At 35.1% G+C, this 20,476-nt stretch overlaps 1 protein-coding gene across 1 annotated transcript in view; it reads left to right on the top strand.

Moving 5' to 3' along the window:
• LOC150103039 (putative pyridoxal-dependent decarboxylase domain-containing protein 2) overlaps positions 1–20,476 on the top strand; it is a 468,473-nt gene that overhangs the window by 414,611 nt on the left and 33,386 nt on the right. Inside the window, exons 19-20 of the mRNA XM_090397610.1 lie at positions 5,257–5,375; positions 16,110–16,202. Coding sequence (XP_090253736.1) covers positions 5,257–5,375; positions 16,110–16,202 — 212 coding nt within the window. The remainder of the gene's footprint in view (positions 1–5,256; positions 5,376–16,109; positions 16,203–20,476) is intronic.

Below are 20,476 nucleotides of genomic sequence, written 5' to 3' on the forward strand. Positions count from 1 at the left end.
TGCTCATATACTGAACGTTGCTACCTTTACCAACCAAATCACCCTCCTTGCCTGTTCTTTGTATTCCTCATGGAATTGATTATTACCACTCCTCATTAAATAATTTTTAATGGTTATACTATAACATTCATTCTAAGTGGGTTCAATATTTTGATATTATCTTAGTCATGCGATTCTGTGAAAATAAAGTTTCCTTATCCTTTGAGTTAGAAGATGACATCCTAGCAACTCAAAAACATTCAGATGAAAACAGTATCAGAGGGTGCCTCCTGGATTTATATGTATAAAGCGATCACTTAAAGCATTTTTTCCTTTAAGTGCAGGATAAATCTTAACTTCCATTTAAGATGCAGTTTTCCACCATCATCATCATCAAATTCCTGTCATGTACCCTCAAGGGGTGTACAGGATATGATAGTACTACATGAAAAATTTACATCATTACTAACTTTCTATCTACGATTTTCCTTCAAATCAGTCTGTTACCTGTCAACACTTCAACATTATCAGATCTTATATTTCTATCTTCTAAGGCACCTTTTACCGTATCAGTCCACTTATATTTTGGTCTTCCTCTGTGTCTTTTTCCTGCCAACCTGACAGAGAACACTTGTTTTGTTAATCTTTCCTTGCCCATTCTGTTTAAGTGACCATACCACCTGAGATTAGCTCTGCTAACACATTCCTGGATGCTGACAATTTCAAGTTCTTTCCTAACATCCTTGTTTTTAGTATATATTGCCATTTGTTCATGTCCCTAATCTTTCTCAGGACTGTCATATCTGCAGTCTCTAGTCTTTGGTCAAGGGTTTTACTTCTGACCAAGCTCTCAGATCCATAAATTAAAATTGGTTTGAACACTGTTTGTATACAGCTAATTTAGTGTTTTAACTAATTTCTCTCTTATTCCATATAAATTTATTCAATTGACTTCCTACCATACCAGCTTTGTTGATTCTGTTGTCTATTTCCATATTTAATTTACCATCTCCACTAAAAATCAAGCTTAAGTAGCTGAAATAGTTCACTTGTTCTATTAGGTTCTCCATTCACAATGCAGTCGATATTCTCATTGCTTCTTCCTATTTTCATTCTCTTTGTCTTGTTATTGCTCACCTTCACATCATATCTATTGCAACAGTTATTCAATTTAGTCAGGGAATCTTGCAGACTTGTAGCAGATTTATTTAGAAGTATAACATTGTTTGCATAAAGCAAAGAGCTGACATTAACATCTCCAATTTTGATATCAGGTTTAATACCGCTTTCCTTCATAATGTGATCCATATAGATAAGGAATAACAGACAGAATAATGTACATCCTTCTCTGACACCAGATTTAACATTAAATCATCTTCTTGTACTTCCTTCAATTCTACCTGCTGATTTGCAACTCAAATAAAGACTAAGTATTGCTTGATATAATGCCCCATTGACACCATATAACTGTAGTGTGTTGAATAGCTTCTCTCCTGGCACCTTGTCATATGCATTTTCCAGATCGAAAAAACTTAAATACAGAACTTTGTTATATTCCCATGATTTCTCAACTATTTGTCGTAAAGTGAAGATCTGATCCTGACAGCCTCTATTTGGCCTGAATCTAGCTTGTTCTTCACCAAGCTTTTCTTCACACAATCCTTCTCAACTGTTTCTCAAGTATACTTACATAAATCTTACCAGGAACACTCAGTAGAGAAATATATCTCTCTAATTCTCACATTCAGTTTTATTTTTGTTTTTTATGTATGGGTACTATAAGAGCTCTACTCCGATCATCTGGAATTTGTCTCTCTGTCCAAGCCTTATGAACTATGCTGTGCAGCCACTGTAAGACTTTTATACCTCCATACAGCATTTCTGGTCGAATATCATCTACTCCTGCTCTTTTTCCACATTTCAGGCTTTTGATGGCTTTTTCTACTTCAAGTATGGATATATTCCTGACTGCATGCCTGTTGAGTGTTTTTTACCACTGTGCTCTCACTGCTTGTTTCATTTAGCAATTTTCAAAGTAATTACTCCATACTTCAAGGATATCTTTTTCTTCAGTTTTCATGTTACCTTTAGCTTCTCTAATTCCTTTTACAGCACTCTTTCCTCCATTTCTGAGCTTCTTCACAACCTCCAGAACATCTTGCCATCTTCTTGATATTTATTTTCGATGTTCTTACCAAAGTCTTCCCATGATTTTTGTTTAGCTAGTTTTATACAGTGTTTAGCTTTCTTATATTTGTCTCTGTATTCTCTAAGAGCGCAAGCTGACTTATTTGCCAGGAACTTTTGATATGCTTTCTTCTTTTCCTTCACTGCCTCTTTAACTTCCTGTGTCCACCATGGAGTTCTGATTTTTCCAATCTTGCAGAGAATCTCACCACATGCCTCTCTGACTGAATCAATCAGTGTTTTCTTCAGGGTTTGCCACTGAATCTCCAAGGTTTGTTTCCTGTTCTCAAACTCTTTCATTGTTCCTTGAATAATATTTGTATATTTTAGTCTACAGTTCATATCTGAGAACTGCTCAACTTTTATTCGCTTTAAAACTTTCTTACATGTTATTCTTTTCAATATGAAATTAAATTTTATCCTGCTCAAGACTAAACAGTGATCACTTCCAATTTGAAATTCTCTGTATACTCTGGTGTCCTGCACCAGGGAGAAGACATCACTATCAACAATGACATAGTCAATGAGACTTTTCTTATTCCTTGCCTCTTCTCTTCATGTGAATTTGTGCAGATTTTTATGTTGGAACATTGTGTTAGTAATAACCAGTCCATGTCCTGAGCAGAAATCTAACAAGTATTTGCCATTATTATTAGTTTTGCTCTTTTCTTCAAATTTTCCCAAAATAGTTTTATGTCTGACAATCATTACTTATGAAGGCAGTTTTCTACCTTCATAGGTAAATTCTCAGACATTGCATCATTACTTATGAGATGTGAATCAAATGTATGGATTTTGAATATGTTTATGGAATATTTGAAATTGTTATAATTCTTGACCACCGAAATTAATGAATAACTAACTCTTATTTAGAAGTATTGGCCAAGTGTTAATAAACTATTTAATCACCTACTAGTTTCACCAGTTATTGCTGTCAGCTTCTTCAGGGTACAGTAAGGTAGGCAAAGTAAATTACAAGCTAGACGTTAACTGACAATTCTAATCCAATAACAAAATAGTACTGAGCGTGAAACAATACACATGTCGCAGATACGTGATTTACTTTTTGAGAAATATTTTGTAGTTGGCACTGAAGTTCATTTCATGTATGTTTAGTGATCTGATTAAGGTCTTCCATATATCAGGTAGGATTAAACCTTGGTTTCTGTTGAGGTTTTTTGTGGAACGAGCGACTGTAGCTGCTTCTTTGAAGATTCTGGAACAGTAGTTTTCTTCTATATAAGGCATATCACTTTTATTCCATTCAATAATGTGGATGGTTGTAGAGAAGTGGGAAGAAAGGCCAGATATATCTTGTCTGTTGTTTCTTACATAACTGATGCATTCTCTTTGTCCTTTGGAACGCCATACTCCTAGACTGCATGGCGTTCCAAAAGTGCACAAGAATGGCTCCCCATTATGCCCCATTGTAGATGTAATCAACTCTCCAACTTATTTACTGTCTAAACATCTAGCCAAAATTCTACAACAACACATCCATAACTCAGATACTTATATTAAAAACTCTCAACATTTTATTGAATAATTTAAAAAAATCCCTATCTCTGAAGATGATATACTTCCTAGCCTTGATGTTACTTCCTTGTTTTCCAACATTCCAGTAGTTGAAGTCATCAACATCTTAGACAATTTGTTCCCACAAGACATCACTTCATTGTTTAGTCACTGTTTGACTTCTAACTATTCCGTGTGGAAGAAAACTATTTACAAACAATTAACTGGATTGGCCATCGGTAGACCCCTCTCACCCTCTTGTGCTGAATTATTTATGGAAGATCTTGAAACTAAAATCTTATCTCAGATTAACCCAAAACCTACAGCATGGTTTAGATATGTAGATGACATCTTTATCATATGGAACCACAAAAAGGAAGAGCTATTGGATTACTAAACAAAATCAATTCGTTCCACCATACTATCAAATTCACACTAGATCTTGAAAAGGACAAACAACTACCATTCCTGGACATCATAATAAAGAAACAAGAAAATAACAGTGTCAACTTATCTGTTTATAGAAAACCTACAAATACTGGATGTTATCTACACTTCAGCTCACCACACCTCCCAAAAACTCAGCATTATTCATATGCTAAAGAAAAGAGCTATACAGTTTACTACGGACCAAAATGATCTACAAGAAGAATTGACTACAATATCCAATGACCTATCCTTAAGTGGCTACCCTAGAAGACTCGTCAACTTGATGTCACCCAATATATCACCACTATAACTATTCCATCATTGGTACGATTTCCAAAAAACTGGCTCTCCTCCTAAAACCACACAATATTAGATTGACCTTCAAGCCAGTTGAAACTATTCAGAAATTTCTAAGATCACAAAAAGACTTCAATCCTTTCTACAAGTATGCAGGAGTGTACATCATTCCTTGTTCCTGTGGTCTTAGTTACATTGGTCAGACATCTAGAAGCTTTGGAATGAGACAAAGGGAACACATCGGTTATGTAAGAAACAACAGATAAGATATATCTGGCCTTTCTTCCCAATTCTTTACAACCATCCACATTATTGAATGGAATAAAAGTTATATGCCTTATATAGAAGAAAACTACCATTCCAGAATCTTCAAAGAAGCAGCTAAAGTCGCTCGTTCCACAAAAAACCTCAACAGGAACCAAGGTTTAATCCTACCTGATATATGGAAGACCTTAATCAGATCACTAAACACACATGAAATGAACTTCAGTGCCAACTACAAAATATTTCTCAAGTAAATCACATATCCGTGACACGTGTATTGTTTCACGCTCAGTACTATTTTATTATTGAATTAGAATTGTCAGTTAACGTCTAGCTTGTAATTTACTTTGCCTACCTTATTGTACCCTGAAGAAGCTGACAGCAATAGCCGGCAAAACTAGTTGGTGATTAAATAGTTTATTAACACTTGACCAATACTTCTAAATAAGAGTTAGTTATTCATGTTTAGGGAATATTGTGAATTTATTGGGAATATTTTCAAGTTAAAAATAGTATGCATAAATTCAGTATATGATTTGTAATATAAAGCTTATTTTTAAATATATATATATATTTCTTTTTTAGGTGAAGGAGATGATGGTATGTTATGTGTTAGGTTTGGTATGGTAACTGACGATCTGGATATGGATGAACTTGTTAACATGGTGCTTACTGCAGGAAAAGAATTAGAGGAATCATCAAAGGTATTTTTTCCCCTTTGTGCCTAAGTTTTGGATGTAGAATATTCATATACAGTTGCAAAAGTTTTGTTTCCTCCCACCTGCACAATTTTTATTTCATCCAGTTTTTATGCTTAACTGTTTGATATGAAATTAAATTAGGGAAATTTCTGAAGTCAGGCCATAGGTTTTAAATTTAACCCAGAAGGAATGGGAATGTGTATGTGCATGAAATATAGGCAATGGGAAATGCTGGAAGACGTAAGTATTTCAATCTTGCGAATTAGCAGCAGCAGTAGAGATAGTGCTTTGGAAATGGGTGAATACCAATTTGTGGATACGTAATGTGTTGGAGGGTGAAGAGAAAATGTGAAAGGTGTACATGTGAATTTGACCATGAATAGTGTGGAAGAGGGAGATGATTTTTCTGATAGCTGTGTGTGTCAGTTGAGATCAGGATGTGTGGGGAGAGAGAGAGAAATAAAGCTGCTGAGGTTGAAGGAATGAAGAAAACCAAGATGAGCAGTGTGAATGAAGAGATTAGGATGCTTGAGAGGTTAGTTAGTACAAGAAGAGCAAGAATAGGTGTGAGAGAAGGGTGCGAGACAGCAAGAGAGAAGGGTGAATGAATCTGTTTGGAGTATCATGGATGGATATTCAGTGATTTGAGAGGAGGGGTGCAGAGTAGAGTGCCAGAGGAATGCTTGCTGGGTGGAATGATAGTGTTGCAGTGGCAATGAAAAGTGGTGAGTATGTAGAGGAGGAGATAGTAATAGTTGGTATGAATGATCTTAGAGGTAACATAAATCATGCATAATGAGATTTTAGGTTGATGTTAGGGATAGTGCAGCAGAAATGAGTCAGAAGAAAAATAATGAACATGTTGCCCCAGTATGATAATACAAAGTGGAAGAGAAGAGCAGTTATAACGAATGAGATAATAGTGAGAATGTGTAGAAAGATATCTCTGGAATATGTGAATGCGTGGAAAAATTTGAGGATAGAAGAGAGCTGTGTGCAAGAGATGAATTACATTTGAATGTAGAAGGACAGGCATTTGGAGGGACTGTTGTTTTCTAGGGAGGTGAGTGTGTCAGGACAGGAAAACTAGAATTGCAAGGGTGGAATGTAGCAAGGATGGCCTTGTGGAGATAATGGCTTGATTATGGAGAGGATGTATATTATATTGCAGAGGCTGGTAGAGTATGAGAGGAGTAATAATGGCTATAAGAATACTGGCAATGCACTGGATTCTCTGTAGACAAATGATTGGGCATTAGGAATAAAGGCATTGAGTTTGTGGCATTGATCAGCTGTTTTTTCAGAGATTGTTGGTATCAGTGAAATTTGGTTAACTGAGGAAGATGTTTTAACAGCAATAGAAATCGAAGGGTATGGCATGTTTTGGCAGGATAGAAATATAAACACTGATGGAGTATTACTTATAAGGGAAGTTGTGCCTGATAGGGCACAACTTCCTTTATAAGTAACATGATCGCAGTGGAAATAACAGTAATTCTTTTATGAGTATATGGTGTGAGATAGATGTTTATAAGATATTTAGTAGGATGCTGCTATAGACAGAGAGCACAGATGTCAATGAATAGAATTTGTTTAGGCAAATTAGCTTAGCAAGTTCAAAGCAAGTGATTGTTATGGAGGGCTTCAAAAATAATATAAACTAGACAGGGGAAGCAGCATGCACTATTAAGGGAATTGAATTTTTGGATTCTTGAGGGACAACTATCTCAGCCAGAATGTGGAGGGAACAAGGATTAAGAGTTTTGGATGAGGTCATAGCACCAGAGATGTCATACTTGTCTTCATTTGGAGAGAGTGACCAGGTAGGCCTACATTCAAAAAAAAAAAAAAAAAAAAATGAATTAAGCAAGAACTTCTATTCCTTCAGCTTGTTATAAAATGACAATACATATGATGGCACCACAATACAGCAACACAAAACCTCAATGCAAAACTAAATCAGTTTTTTAATCAAGTGGGCATTATGCCTAGTACTCATAGCGGCCTCTAAGGACAAATTAATATAATATGATAATGTGCTAACCATTGAACAATAGATAGGGATGAAATGCCAACCATATAGCAAGGGATAGATCAATAATAGTAGATTTTTTAAATATAATTAATTAAAACACATGCAATTTGAAAATGTATAATTTGTAAACAATGAGAATACATAATTGTACAAAATATGTAAAAAAGCCACATGTGGCCTAAGGGCCACAGATTCCCCATCCCTGGGCTATGCCACGATACTGCTGGACTTTGCAAAGGCATTTGACAGAATACCACATAAACTATTACAAAAGTTGGAGCAAATATGAATGGATGTAAAGTGAACTATAGAGAACTAGGGGTCACCCGTGGAAGTTGTGTAAGAGTGTGGTTATTAAGGGTGTGGGGATTAAATTTTTTGCATGGAGAGTGGTGAATGAAAGAATTGGGTTTCTGGAATTAGTTGAGCATCTTGATAGTGAATGAGTTTAAGGAGAGGTATGATAGGTTTTCTGTGCATGAAAGTTAGTGTGGGTCTCCCACAATGAGTCTCTGGACTCCATAGAGATGTTCTATAATAATAATAATGATGATGAATAAAGTTTTGTTAAACTGGCCAAGATTTGGAAAAATTAATTCTTAGGCCTTCTGCTTAGGTCAACGATTCTTAAGCCAACAACACTGATAGAGGGTGGTCTTCATAGGACTTTATAGGAAATATAAAGAAGAGAAACAAGTGTGACCAGAAATACTTTTATTAGAAAAATGAATTATTAATAATTAACATTTATGGTATATATATAAGTTGCTGAGTATAGCAAATAACATGTAATCCTATAAATTCTAGACATGCATTTATTCTAGACTTGTATTTATGATCATATTTGAAAAAGGAAAAAAAAAACACTTATGAAGAGAGGGAAACAGATGGTTTGCAAAATTTAAATAACTAACAATAAACAGTAGCTGCATACATTTGGTAGCCCAGTAAATAATTATAAGGAGGCTAATCAAATGAAATAAGAATGTTGATCAGGTAATTCGTTTAGATGTGGTAGGAATACATGTGGATTGATGGAGCAGCAAATCATCTCGTAAAATTTATTATGCTTGTTATGTGTATTTGTTTCTCTGTTTTGTTTATCTTTTGCTTGATTTTCTAAGAACTTTATTTTGTGTAATGAGGATCAGTACACACTTTTTACACAGTAATAGGATACATAATTAAATGTATATTATTGCTATAAAATGGGGATTCGATCATTAGGGGTTTGTTTTCCAGGAGGTAAAATGAATACAGGGATTTAGGCATTGGATATGAGGAGTAAGTCAGCAAAAGAATTGCTAGTGGTAGTAGAAACAAATGACCCAACTGGGAATAATGTATGACTGGATATCAGGGAGTTATTGAGAAGGATAAAAGATAATAGTGAGATAAGAAAGGTAGTTGCCTAGGTATGACAGATATGAGATGAGTTGGTGAGCAAGGATTATGAATGATTGATATGTTAGCAGAAATGTGTGAAGAGAAAGGAGTGCAGTTTGTTAATGTGTGGAATGAGTTTGAAAGAAGAATTGAGCTGTATAAGAGGATGGACTGCATTTGAGTAGTTTTGATATGAGTCATTTGGAGGGACTGCTGCTGGAAGATTGAGAAATGAGTGCAAAGAACGAATCTGATAAAGTAAGAAACAATGTGAAAGAGCCAGAGAGTAAAGAGAGATTGAAGTGGTGGTTATGAATGAAGAAATGGGTAGATGAGTATAGAGAATGAGAGAACAAGTGTGCAAGACAAATGAGAATATTCATGTTTGATAATGGAACACAGCATGAGAAAAGTCAGTACTCAAAGAGGAAATGAATGTTGTAGGCAAGAAAGGAATAGGATGGTTCGGGATACAGTGAGAACAGTTGGATTTGAAGGTTTTGGGATGGGTAAGGGGAAGTCACATCTAATAAGTGATAGCAGTGAAACTTGTTATAGATACAAGAATGATCTGTTACAAAATACTTAGTTGGATGGTGCTATAAATCTGATAATGTGGAGGATAGTGACTATGAAAGGTATAAGTAAATTAACCAAGCAAATAGGAAAAGGGATTATCATTATGGGTGATTTTAATTATGGCAATATAGACTGTGATAATGAGATAACAACCGAAGTAAAGAAAATTAATTTCTCCAGTGTTTGAGGGACAACTACTTCAGATATTATGTAATGGAGGGCACATGTGGATTGAGGTTCTTGGATTTAATCATATCATCAGAGAATGTCATAAATGAGGTTTCAAATCTCCCTCCAGTTAGTGAGAGTGACCATGAAGTGATTACTTGGGTAGTTACAAGCCATGTGAGAACTTCTGTGAGGAATTACTATATGTGGAATTATAATGCTGGTGATTATGAGAAGATACAGCTTGTAGATTTAGCATGGAATGAGGAGTTGGGTGGAAAGGAGATCAGTGCTGCTTGGGTGATATTCGAGAACTATCTAGTAGAAGCAATGTCTAAATGTATTCCAAGAATCAGAAGGTTGAATAAGGTAGGTGTGAAATTGGCGAGTGAAGAGATTAAGCATGCAATAGAAAGAAAGAAGGCATTATGGAGGCAACATAAGATCGGTTCTATGAGGAGTGCAAAGAACAGCAAGGAGGGTGACTAGGTTGGTAAGGGTAGCAAAAGGACAGCATGAGCAGCAGTTAGCTGATGGGGGGAAAAAAAAAACTAGAGTTCTTTTGTCATGGAGCTAGCAAAAAAAGTGATCACGATAGGATTACATTCATATGAAAAAATGACATAAGGATAACTGCCCTGGAGGATGTAGTTGAGATATTTAATGAACAATTCATAAAGTCATATAAAGGTCTTACACCCTTGTGAATGTGACATCATGGATAGTTTCAAAGCAGTGGAAGATGAGGTGACACCGATTGTGAATGAGCAAAAGGTATTAGGGGAATTGAGCAAACTTGATGTTAATAAGGTAATGAGACTTGATGATATATCATCACATGTTTTGAAGGCATATATGAGGGGTCAAGATTCAAAGGAGCAGAAGAAAGTCAAGATTGTACCCTTCATAAGAGAGGTGACAGTACTCAAGAATCAAATTATAGGCCAATCTGTGTTGTGTTAGAAGTGTAATACAGTGGTATTATCTTTGAATGACAGTACAGATTTGCTAAAGGGAAGTCATGTTTTAGTAACCTACTTGCTTATTACAATAAGGTGAAAGCTGCATTGGATGAGGGATATGAATATACAGTATTGTAATTAGATTTTGTAAAGGCTTTTGATAGATTACCATATGACAAGTTTATAGTCTAACTAGAGCAGATGTGATTGGATATTGGATTAGTGCATTGAATTGGAGATTGGCTATCTGATAGATTTTAGCAAGTTGTGTATGGAGGAGCAATATCCTGGAAGAGGGAAGTCACTAGTGGTGTGCCTCAGGATCTGTTTTAGGACCATTTTTTTTTTACCTGTATATTAATGATATTGGGTCAGACTTGAATTGGAATATTCAGTTGTTTGCAGATGATGCAAAGTTGGGAAGAACTATGAGGAATATAGCAGATGTTATGGTCTTACAATAAACAGACTTCAATAGACTGAGTGAAGGATACCAGAGTGGGCGGATGCCAGTTCAATGTTGCATAATGCAAGGTTTTAAAATTTGGAAAAGAAAGATGGGATATTGAATATATGCTTGGTGGAGATATATTGTTGGAGGTGTAGGAAATGAGAGATCTTGGGGTGATGGTGGATAAGGATCTAAACATTGCCAAAATTGTGACAACAACACAACGAATTCTGGCAATGAAACAGAGGATACTGAGTTGTAGAAAGAGATTCTGTTTCCATTGTATAAGACCTTGATTAGGCCACATATTGACTATTGTGTACAAATTTTGTCACCTGGTTTTCAAAAGGATGAAGAAATTTTTGAAAGGGTTCAGAGGCAGTTGACTAAGGTATTTTCTGCTCTCTGGAATGTTGAGTATGAAGAAAGGTTGAGAAGATGCAATTTATAGAGACATATAAATTGGTAAGGGGTTGTAGGATTAATGATAATGAGGTTTTTCATAAAACTGTGAGAGATTGGGGGAGAACAAGAGGTCATTCCTGCAACCTGTATAAGGAGGGTGTGAGCAAGGAAGTGAGATCAGGTATTTTGCATGGTGAGTTGTGAATGATTGGATTGCATTGCCTGAGTGTGTCATGCCTCTAGAAAATTTGAATGTATTTAAGGCATGGTATGATGAAAGGATGTAAAAATAATCATAATTTATAATTATGAATCTTTTTACAATTATGTCTCATGTTAGTATATTATTAATTTTGGTTTCATAACACACATTGGCATATGCAATGTACTCATTATTGTCAAAATGAAATGTAAAGCATTTGAAATTTCGATTTACTTATTGGATTCTGATAGTTTGTAATAATTTTAGTCTTCTTTCTTGTATTTCATAATTGTTAAGTGTTGAGATGTTTTTTGTAAAGTCACTTCACTTGTGCTAATGAGACAACATGTCAGCCATTAAATGTAACTTCTCACTTGCCATTTACATGGAGTGTGCATGATCACTGATGAGTTTGATGGGTGATTGACAGCTGATGGAGAGAGTGTTTGGTACGGAGGAAAACAAGTAGAGAAAGAATGGCACCAGAGATATTTGTTCTTAGGAAGTTTTTAAGAAAATGTGATAGTCGGGAGAATGTTAATAGAAGATTCTGAAAAGGAATTGTACCACTGTGAGTCTTTAAGCTGGAAGAGTTGAGACTGTCAGCAAGTGTTTAGAAAATAAAAGAAGATATTTGGAGTTGACATTCTAATTCAATGTTCGAGGAAATGCTGAATGAAAAGTTTCATCTTTTGTCTTAAACATGCCAGATCTATTTGTTATTCTTCTGGAAAAAAGTAATGGAATTAGTAAAATCTGGAACTGTAAAGTGGCTTAACATGAAGAGCTCTATTTAGATATGTTGTTTATGAAGTAGTAGAAGAAACTTCTTTTCCTGGTACAAAAATTGGCAATTTGTATGTCAAATTGAACTGTGAGAGGTAAGAATATTTATTCTCCAGTGAAAACAGGAGGAATGATTAAAAAATCGTATGCTAAATAAGGAATTTTTAAAAAAATTATCACATGGAAGTGAAGAGGTAGTTCTATGTTTTCAGGAAAGGGCCTAACAAGAAAACTAACTGACGAACATTTTGTTATTGTGAGAACAAGGTATTTAGTCTGGTAGATGTTATTAAGTATATGTTAAAAAATCCAGTAACAGAATAAGTCAGAGAATGAATTTATTTATTTATTCATATGGAATTTCCTCCCTTTTCTCCCCTGTCCCTATTGGGGTGAGTTGAGCCACCTTATGGGGCGTTAAGTATTTATGGCTGTAGATCCGTGTGTGTGTCCATGGGGCCGGTTTGCCTGCTTGCGGGATGAAAAATCCCAGATAAACTGGGGAGGGGGGGGCGGAACCCTGCTGTCCACGCCCAAGACTGGCTAACTTGGCTATGGCTGAGGAAGATCCTTAAGCTCCTCACGTCAGTGACGGGAATCGAACCCAGGACAACACTCCTTACCCAGGCATATAGTTGTGAAGCGCAAAGCCACTAGGCTAACTGCGCGGACAGAGAATGAATGATTGTATTCTTTTAAGATAAGAAGATATCTAAAGTGTAGATTTATGTTTTTAGGTCTTGAATCCAATTAATTTTGTAGTTATTTAATTTTATTTAAAATGTATATAATGTTTTAATTTCATTAAATGTATATAATGTTTTAATTTCATTAAATGTATATATTTTTTTATTTGGTCTCAAGTCAATCATTTTCTGGATTCTAAATGAAATAGTTAAGTCATTGTTCCAATCAGAATGAACTCTACAGTGTAAGACAATCTCTTTATAGAGATAGTAAAGGATTAAAATAAGCAAGGACCTCCTGCAATGAGTCTTCTCTGTTATCAATAACAGATACCTGATGCTAGTATTTTGTTGTAGATCAACCACTTCTTATAATACATAGAAGTATTCATTTTTATTCAGCAATAGATAAATTTTTACTACATCTGTTGTTTTCAAAGACTGGTATAGAAATGTTGCTATACCCAGGAAAACATTGCAATTTCAACAGATGCTATACTGCTGAAAGAAGAAAAAAAAGGTAATTTTATTGTAACAATAAATATAGTACAGAGAGATTTTAGTTTTTATACTGTATTTAGTATTACAATAAATATTGTAATTAGAGATTAGAATGACACTTCATAATGAAAAACACTACACTACCCCACCTTCGCTATGCTGCATGCATGCAAGCAAAACAGTTTTATTGTAGCACTATAGCAGAACCAGCTATTGAAACACATTTGTCCTAACAGCCTCTTTCAAATTTTCATTTCCAGTCCAGAAAATAGGTGTAATAGTAACAGCTGTTTATAATGCAGTCACTGAAATGTGAGAAAGCATACAATTTATGTAAAGCAAAAAGATACATATGAGAATATATAACTTGAAATCAGTTCGAATTACATTTAAGATATTTGATATCATCAAGAAACTTCACAAATGTTAATTATGCAAGTAAAATTCTACTGAAAAAGTTGAAAAAAAAAGCTTATAACATGCTTTATAAGCTTTGTGAAAATGCGACTGCTAGATGCAGAAGTGACATACACACACATATATACTAAAGCTAGTCCCCACCTGCAGTTTATGTATGTGGAGACACTTCCCAATGAAAATGTGTTAATTATTTCTCTGTGCTGTATTCATTCCATTAAACTTAATAATGAATTTAAATGAGCACATTAGCCTAAATATCCAATTGATGTGAAATATTTTCTATTTTACTAGTTGTTTACAATTCAGCTTTCAGTACAGTAACATTTTTGTTAGTGAATAAAATTTGAAAATCTTTCATTTTGAAAGACACTACAGTGATCTCTCTCTCTCTCAATTATTAACCTTCAAATGAATGAACCTTCAATTAATTGACAATTGATTAGTATGTCAACTGACTTCTGGTACAGTACCTTGTAACTGTACTTTCAGTTATTCACCAGCAAACTGCCCTCTTGTTGTGGTTGGATAATTGAGAGATAACTGTATTTTGTGAATAAATTATGCTGTCCTAAAATTACTTTAAAAACAGTAAGTGATGTGACCTAAATCCTTACCTTGTAACTGTACTTTCAGTTATTCACCAGCAAATTGCTCTCTTGTTGTGGTTGGATAATTGAGAGAGAACTGTATTTTGTGAATAAATTATGCCGTCCTAAAATTACTTTAAAAACAGTAAGTGATGTGACCTAAATCCTTCTTCCCAGTGTCTGTTAGCAACAAGTTCTGTCTCTGCTCATAATCTACAATCCGTTATCTCAATACCATCTGTATAACTTTTTTGTGCCCTTTCCATAGCATAGAATTGATGCTATCATTTGCCTAGCCAGTCCAAGTCATTCTATAAGCTGCATATCAGTAGCATCCGTGATTGCATTGTCTGTCTTTCTATCTTTGCACTATTAGCAAACAACTGATCATATCCTGACAGTTTTTCCCAGTATCATTAATATATAGAATTTCCTTTTCATACAATACTATTTTCTGTCCACTCATTATATATTTCATAGTCTTTTCTTATTCTTGCAAAATTCCTTCCAAATCACTCTTCTTATTTATTTCCTGCTTAATAAATCTTGCACATTTTAAATCTGATACTGTTATGCCCCATCTACCATTTGATAGGTCCATGATTAGATACACCGATTTTTGCACCACCCTTGTAAAATATTTACAACCAGAAATTCAAAGCAATGTTATGCACCCCTACCCAGTGCAATGAAAATCAAGGATTAAATCTGGTTCTCTCTCTTATTCAACTGTTTTATTCAGTTACTATCACTTAAATGTTATGGTTGCTCTGATTTTAACATCTTAATTTTTTTTTTCTCTTGAAGATGTAAATTAAAGCAAAACTTGAGAGTTAGTAAACATAATCTTCAAATTGTTCTTATTGTTTTTTTTATGGCTAATTCTAGCACATCTTTGATTCATGTATCATTAATATATATTAATGATACATGAATCCAAACAACAGAAGTCTAAAAGATTCTTCTGTTTTTCTGTGTATGCATTGAATTGTTAGTTGATAAAAACCTTGATCAATTTTATAAATGTTAAGAAATGTCCTTTTTAGTTAAGATGTCAAGAGATGTCCTTTTTAGTTAAGATGTCAAGAGATGTCTTAACATCTTAACTACAGAGTTTTTCATATAAAAAATTAGTGATGTTGTGATATGGATAGCTATCTGTTACGATTACTGATGTTATTGGTTTGAAGTTTTCTGTGCAACAATTCCTAGGTTGTAAATTGTTTTTCATCTTTATATGATATGTTTCACTGAGCAACTTAATTAATAAATCAATTTATTTATTTTTAATGGGATTGGAACTATATAGTTTTTGGAAACAATGGCAGAAATGGTAAAACAAGTAATTTCCATAGTTAACATCTTAACTACAGAGTTTTTCATATAAAAAATTAGTGATGTTATGATATGGATAGCTATCTGTTACGATTACTGATGTTATTGGTTTGAAGTTTTCTGTGCAACAATTCCTAGGTTGTAAATTGTTTTTCATCTTTATATGGTATGTTTCACTGAGCAACTTGATTAATAAATCAATTTATTTATTTTAATGGGATTGGAACTATATAGTTTTTGGAAACAATGGCAGAAATGGTAAAACAAGGAATTGAAGAAGCTAACAAAGAACTTATACAAGAAAATCAAGAAAGAATTATTCAAGAGGTTTGTTTCATTTTATTTATTTATAAGGTCATGTATATAAAGTAATTTCCATAGTTTCTATAATTTCCTTAGAAAAATGAAATTATAGGGAAAGGGGGAACAGAAAAAAAAAAAGTCAGGATATAAACTGTTTTGGATTTTTTAATTCTTGATGCTCTGATCTTGGTGTGATGGCTGTTCTTCTTGGGAGAACATGCAAAATTATACAGAAACAAGTGTGAAACCGTCCAGTTTACTACCAGAATACTAATATATGCTGCTAACTGCTAGTGACTTAACAGTTTGTCTAAGTTATAGAATTAATAATTAGAATAAGTAGAAATTGCAAAATTAATTGTAACTTCAGCTACAGACAATTTGTTTGTATTTAATTGCTAGAGCAACCATTACAGAATTCAAATGTTTTGATTTAATGTTACTCTTTTAAAAAACTGTTTCTTTATTAATTTCAGTACAGATGGTAGTTATATTCTGTAAAGCAAAGACATCAAGTCATCAACAATTAAAATAATGTATATTATTATGCTTACATTGTATTGTTTCATCCTTCTCTTGATCAATTAAACTTAGTTTTGAAAGTAAATAAATGCTTACAGAGTAAAATTTGCAAGACATTCTTGATAATGGGATGAAATTCTCAGTCAAATGCTATGTACAGCATTTTGACATAAATTCCATTTTTTTTTGTCTCCACAGATTATTATTATTATTATTATTATTATCAGCAGATCTCCATGGAGTCGAGACACTCATCGTGGGAGGTCCCACTCTCACATGCATAGCTCATCATCCTTGCATTCACCACAGTCTGAGGTAATGCATTCCAATCACCCACCACTCTCCATGAAAAATATCTACTCCTCACCCTCTTGCTCGTATACAATTTCCAGAGAATGTCCCTCGTTCTCCCCATCTCCAGATAATCTATGAAAAATCTCATCCACGCTAATCTGGTAATTACCCCTTACCAACATATATATGTCATGTCTCCCCTCTTCCTTGTATCCACTAGACTCTGTAATTTGCATTCTCTCAATCTGTCATCATATTCCACATTTCAGAGATCAGAAACCAATTTAGTCAATCATCTCTGGGCCCTCTCCAACATCCATCATCCTTTTGAAAATATGGCAACCAAATCTGTGCACAGTAATCCATAAGCATCCTGATCAAAGTCTTGTACAATGGAATCAAAACTTCCTTACTTCTACATGTCAGTATTCTCTGCATCATTCCCATAATCCGCTGTTTCATGCTCACAATTTTAGCAAAATATCCATGAAATTTCAAGCCTCTATCCACTACAATCCCAAAATCCTTTATCTCCTCCATAATATCCCCACCAATCCTGTATTCTGCATCTCATCTTTGCTTCACAAATTTTAAAACCTTACACTTTGTAACATTAAACTGACATTGCCACACACACACACACACACTTGCCCATTCAGACAGTCTATTTAGTTCCTCTTGCAAAGCTACGGATGCCACTTGCTCAGGCATATTTCCCCACTGTAACATGATGGCATCTCATTGCTGTCTACAACTCACTTGTCAGCTAAATGATCCTTCAGAAATCCAAAGAGATAGCAATCACTTGGTGCAAGACCTCCATTTGTAATGCTATACATGAGAAATTCTACAACTGCATAAGAGTGCCATTAATAGGAGAGCTCTGTGTTGGTACCTAGTAAACACACACTTTTCTGTAATCAAGAAAGTCATTAGCGATGCTTTCCCCTGTAGGGCATTTGTTCATGATGCAGGGGATCTCCCAGTGATAGTACTGACCCTTTTCATTCTTCACCATCTTCTGTTTCTGTTATATTTTTCCTTATTCTTTGCTCTTCTTCTAATGAATCTTCTTTTTATTCTCCTATTTTCTACACTGTCATCACTGGGATCTAACCCATTTTGCCACTTGGTTTGCTGGGAAGATGGGCACTCCTGGATGGCTGGCCAAGATCAATTAGCTATTGGACTTGCCTGTAAAGGTAACTGATATTGTAGTAAATCCCCTTTCCCATGGTCCAGAAACAGTCCAAGGCTTACTGCTATGCTCACAAACAAAAGATTTCGAGCCCATATTGGAGGAAGGAAAAGAAGACTCGGATTTCTTCAAAATGGCTTGCCTCGTGGATCTGTTTTGCTCCAACTTTTTAACATCTATATCTCGGACATTATCTCAACAAGATCAAGCAAATATATGTATGTAGATTGCATGGCAATACTCCACCAATCACCTTCTTTCGATTCCCTGGAGGTTACCATGAAGACATATTTGGACTCGAGCAGTGGCACATAAAGCCCCCCCACCACCACCACCAAAACATTGTCCACACCTTTCCATCTTAACTAGGAGGCAAACTGCCAACTCAACCTAATTTTCTGTGACAGCCCAGTCAAGTATGATCCTCATCCGCAATACCTGGGAGTGAATCTGGATAGAAGTCTGACCTATAAAAATCATATTTGTAAACTAAAAAACAAAATAAAAATGAGAAACATCATCATCTCAAGACTAAGTGGAACCAGCTGGGGGTTGCAGAGCCAAGATACTTAGGATCTCATCCTGGCCCTCACGCAAACATTACTGACTCCCAACTAAACATGGACTTGCCTGTAACCATGCTCATGATTAGCAGGACCCTGAAATCCACCTCTCTGCCATGACTACTAGTGGTTTCCAACATAGTCCCACCAAATATATGATGAAGGCAGACTTCACTAAAAGAACTGGAAAAAATCACATATAATTTCCTACTGCCTCTCCACTTAATCCTTAGAAATTCCCTTAGAACCCAGCTGAAGTCAAGATATCCATTTTGGGACATAACCAGACCCTTTTCTGGTCCAGCACATTCAACTCACGACATGTCGAATCAACAGTGAGCTATGAACTTACTAACAAATGGCTGTCTTGTGAAAAACCCCTGCAGCCATCAGCCCAGCTTCATCCTTCCTAGAAGGCTATGGACAACTATCAACAGAATCAGGGTGAATTGAGGCAGATGTAGCTATCTCCTACATAAATGGAATATGGAAGCAAATAGTGTGTCTGCTCCCATATTCTACAGACTATCAAACACATCAATGACTGCCCCCTTTGCCATTTCCATGGTGACCTTGAGGAGATACATGAAGTGTCAAAGGAGACTCTAGAGTGACTTTCCACATTGGACATTGAACTATAGTTGAACTCTGCCATAAGAATACATACATATTGGTATATTGTCCAAGGTAGCCCTGGTGTTGCACTTGTGGATGCAGTCATTGCTTGCCATATAGTAGGCATTTATGTTTGACTCTGTGGTGGATGTTGGAGCTGTTGTATTGAATCCTTACCTCCTTTGACTAAACATCATTCCTTAGTTTAAGAGGGCTCTCTACAAGTTCCAACCTAGTTCAGAAACCACTGTCACATCAACTGAAACAAAGAAAAAAAAAACAAAAAAAAGTCTGCGATAATTAAAAACAAACCATCTTTTTAAATTATGTATGTATCAGCGTGTATGTATGTAATTATGTATCAGTGAAAACATTGTCTTCCAGCATTAGAAGCAGTATCTCTTGAGGGAATACCTATTACAGTAACCCCCTTTCTACAAAATATTTCCTTTTTGATAAGAGTAATATCAGAATTAGATCTCCTCATTGTTCCACATGAAGAGACTTACTGAATTAGTGGATCAGAGTGACAGCCATGGAAATCCTCATATATAGGGATGGTAATTTTGTGCTGCCAAGGAATATCATCCTTATCTTTAATAAGGATGAAATTGAAATTTGTCCCAAAGCTTTTCTATTTCACTGTTTTGAGTGACAGGAATAGGATTAAGTTCAGACTGTCTGATGCCTTTGCCATCTGTGCTTAATGCAAGCAGCAAAAAGTATGAAAATAAAGATTACAAGTGCAAAATACCCAAATGTGCTAAGTGTAAGGGGAGGGCATCTGATCTACTCTTGAAGATAATATCAGAGGCAGAAGGATGAAAAAAAGATCCAAAACATCAAGACAAGCAGAACATTACATATCAGTAAGCAAAGATGAAGTATATATACCACAACAACATCTAGTGGAAAAACCTCTTATGCTGAGAAGATAACAGTAAAATAGGCATCTAAGAAGATGCACAATTGTTCCACCTATCAGTTATATTATCCTTGAATGCTATAATCAGTGCTTGAAAAATTTTATGCTGGATAAGTCTAGGTGAAATACATGGTGGCCTAATATGTCATAGTTGTGGGTTCAATCCTGAACCTGGTAATTT

Source organism: Typopeltis vanoorti, chromosome 9, assembly GCF_054136105.1.
Source record: "Typopeltis vanoorti isolate ZY-2024b chromosome 9, IOZ_Tvanoo_1.0, whole genome shotgun sequence".
NCBI classification, from domain to species: domain Eukaryota; kingdom Metazoa; phylum Arthropoda; class Arachnida; order Uropygi; family Thelyphonidae; genus Typopeltis; species Typopeltis vanoorti.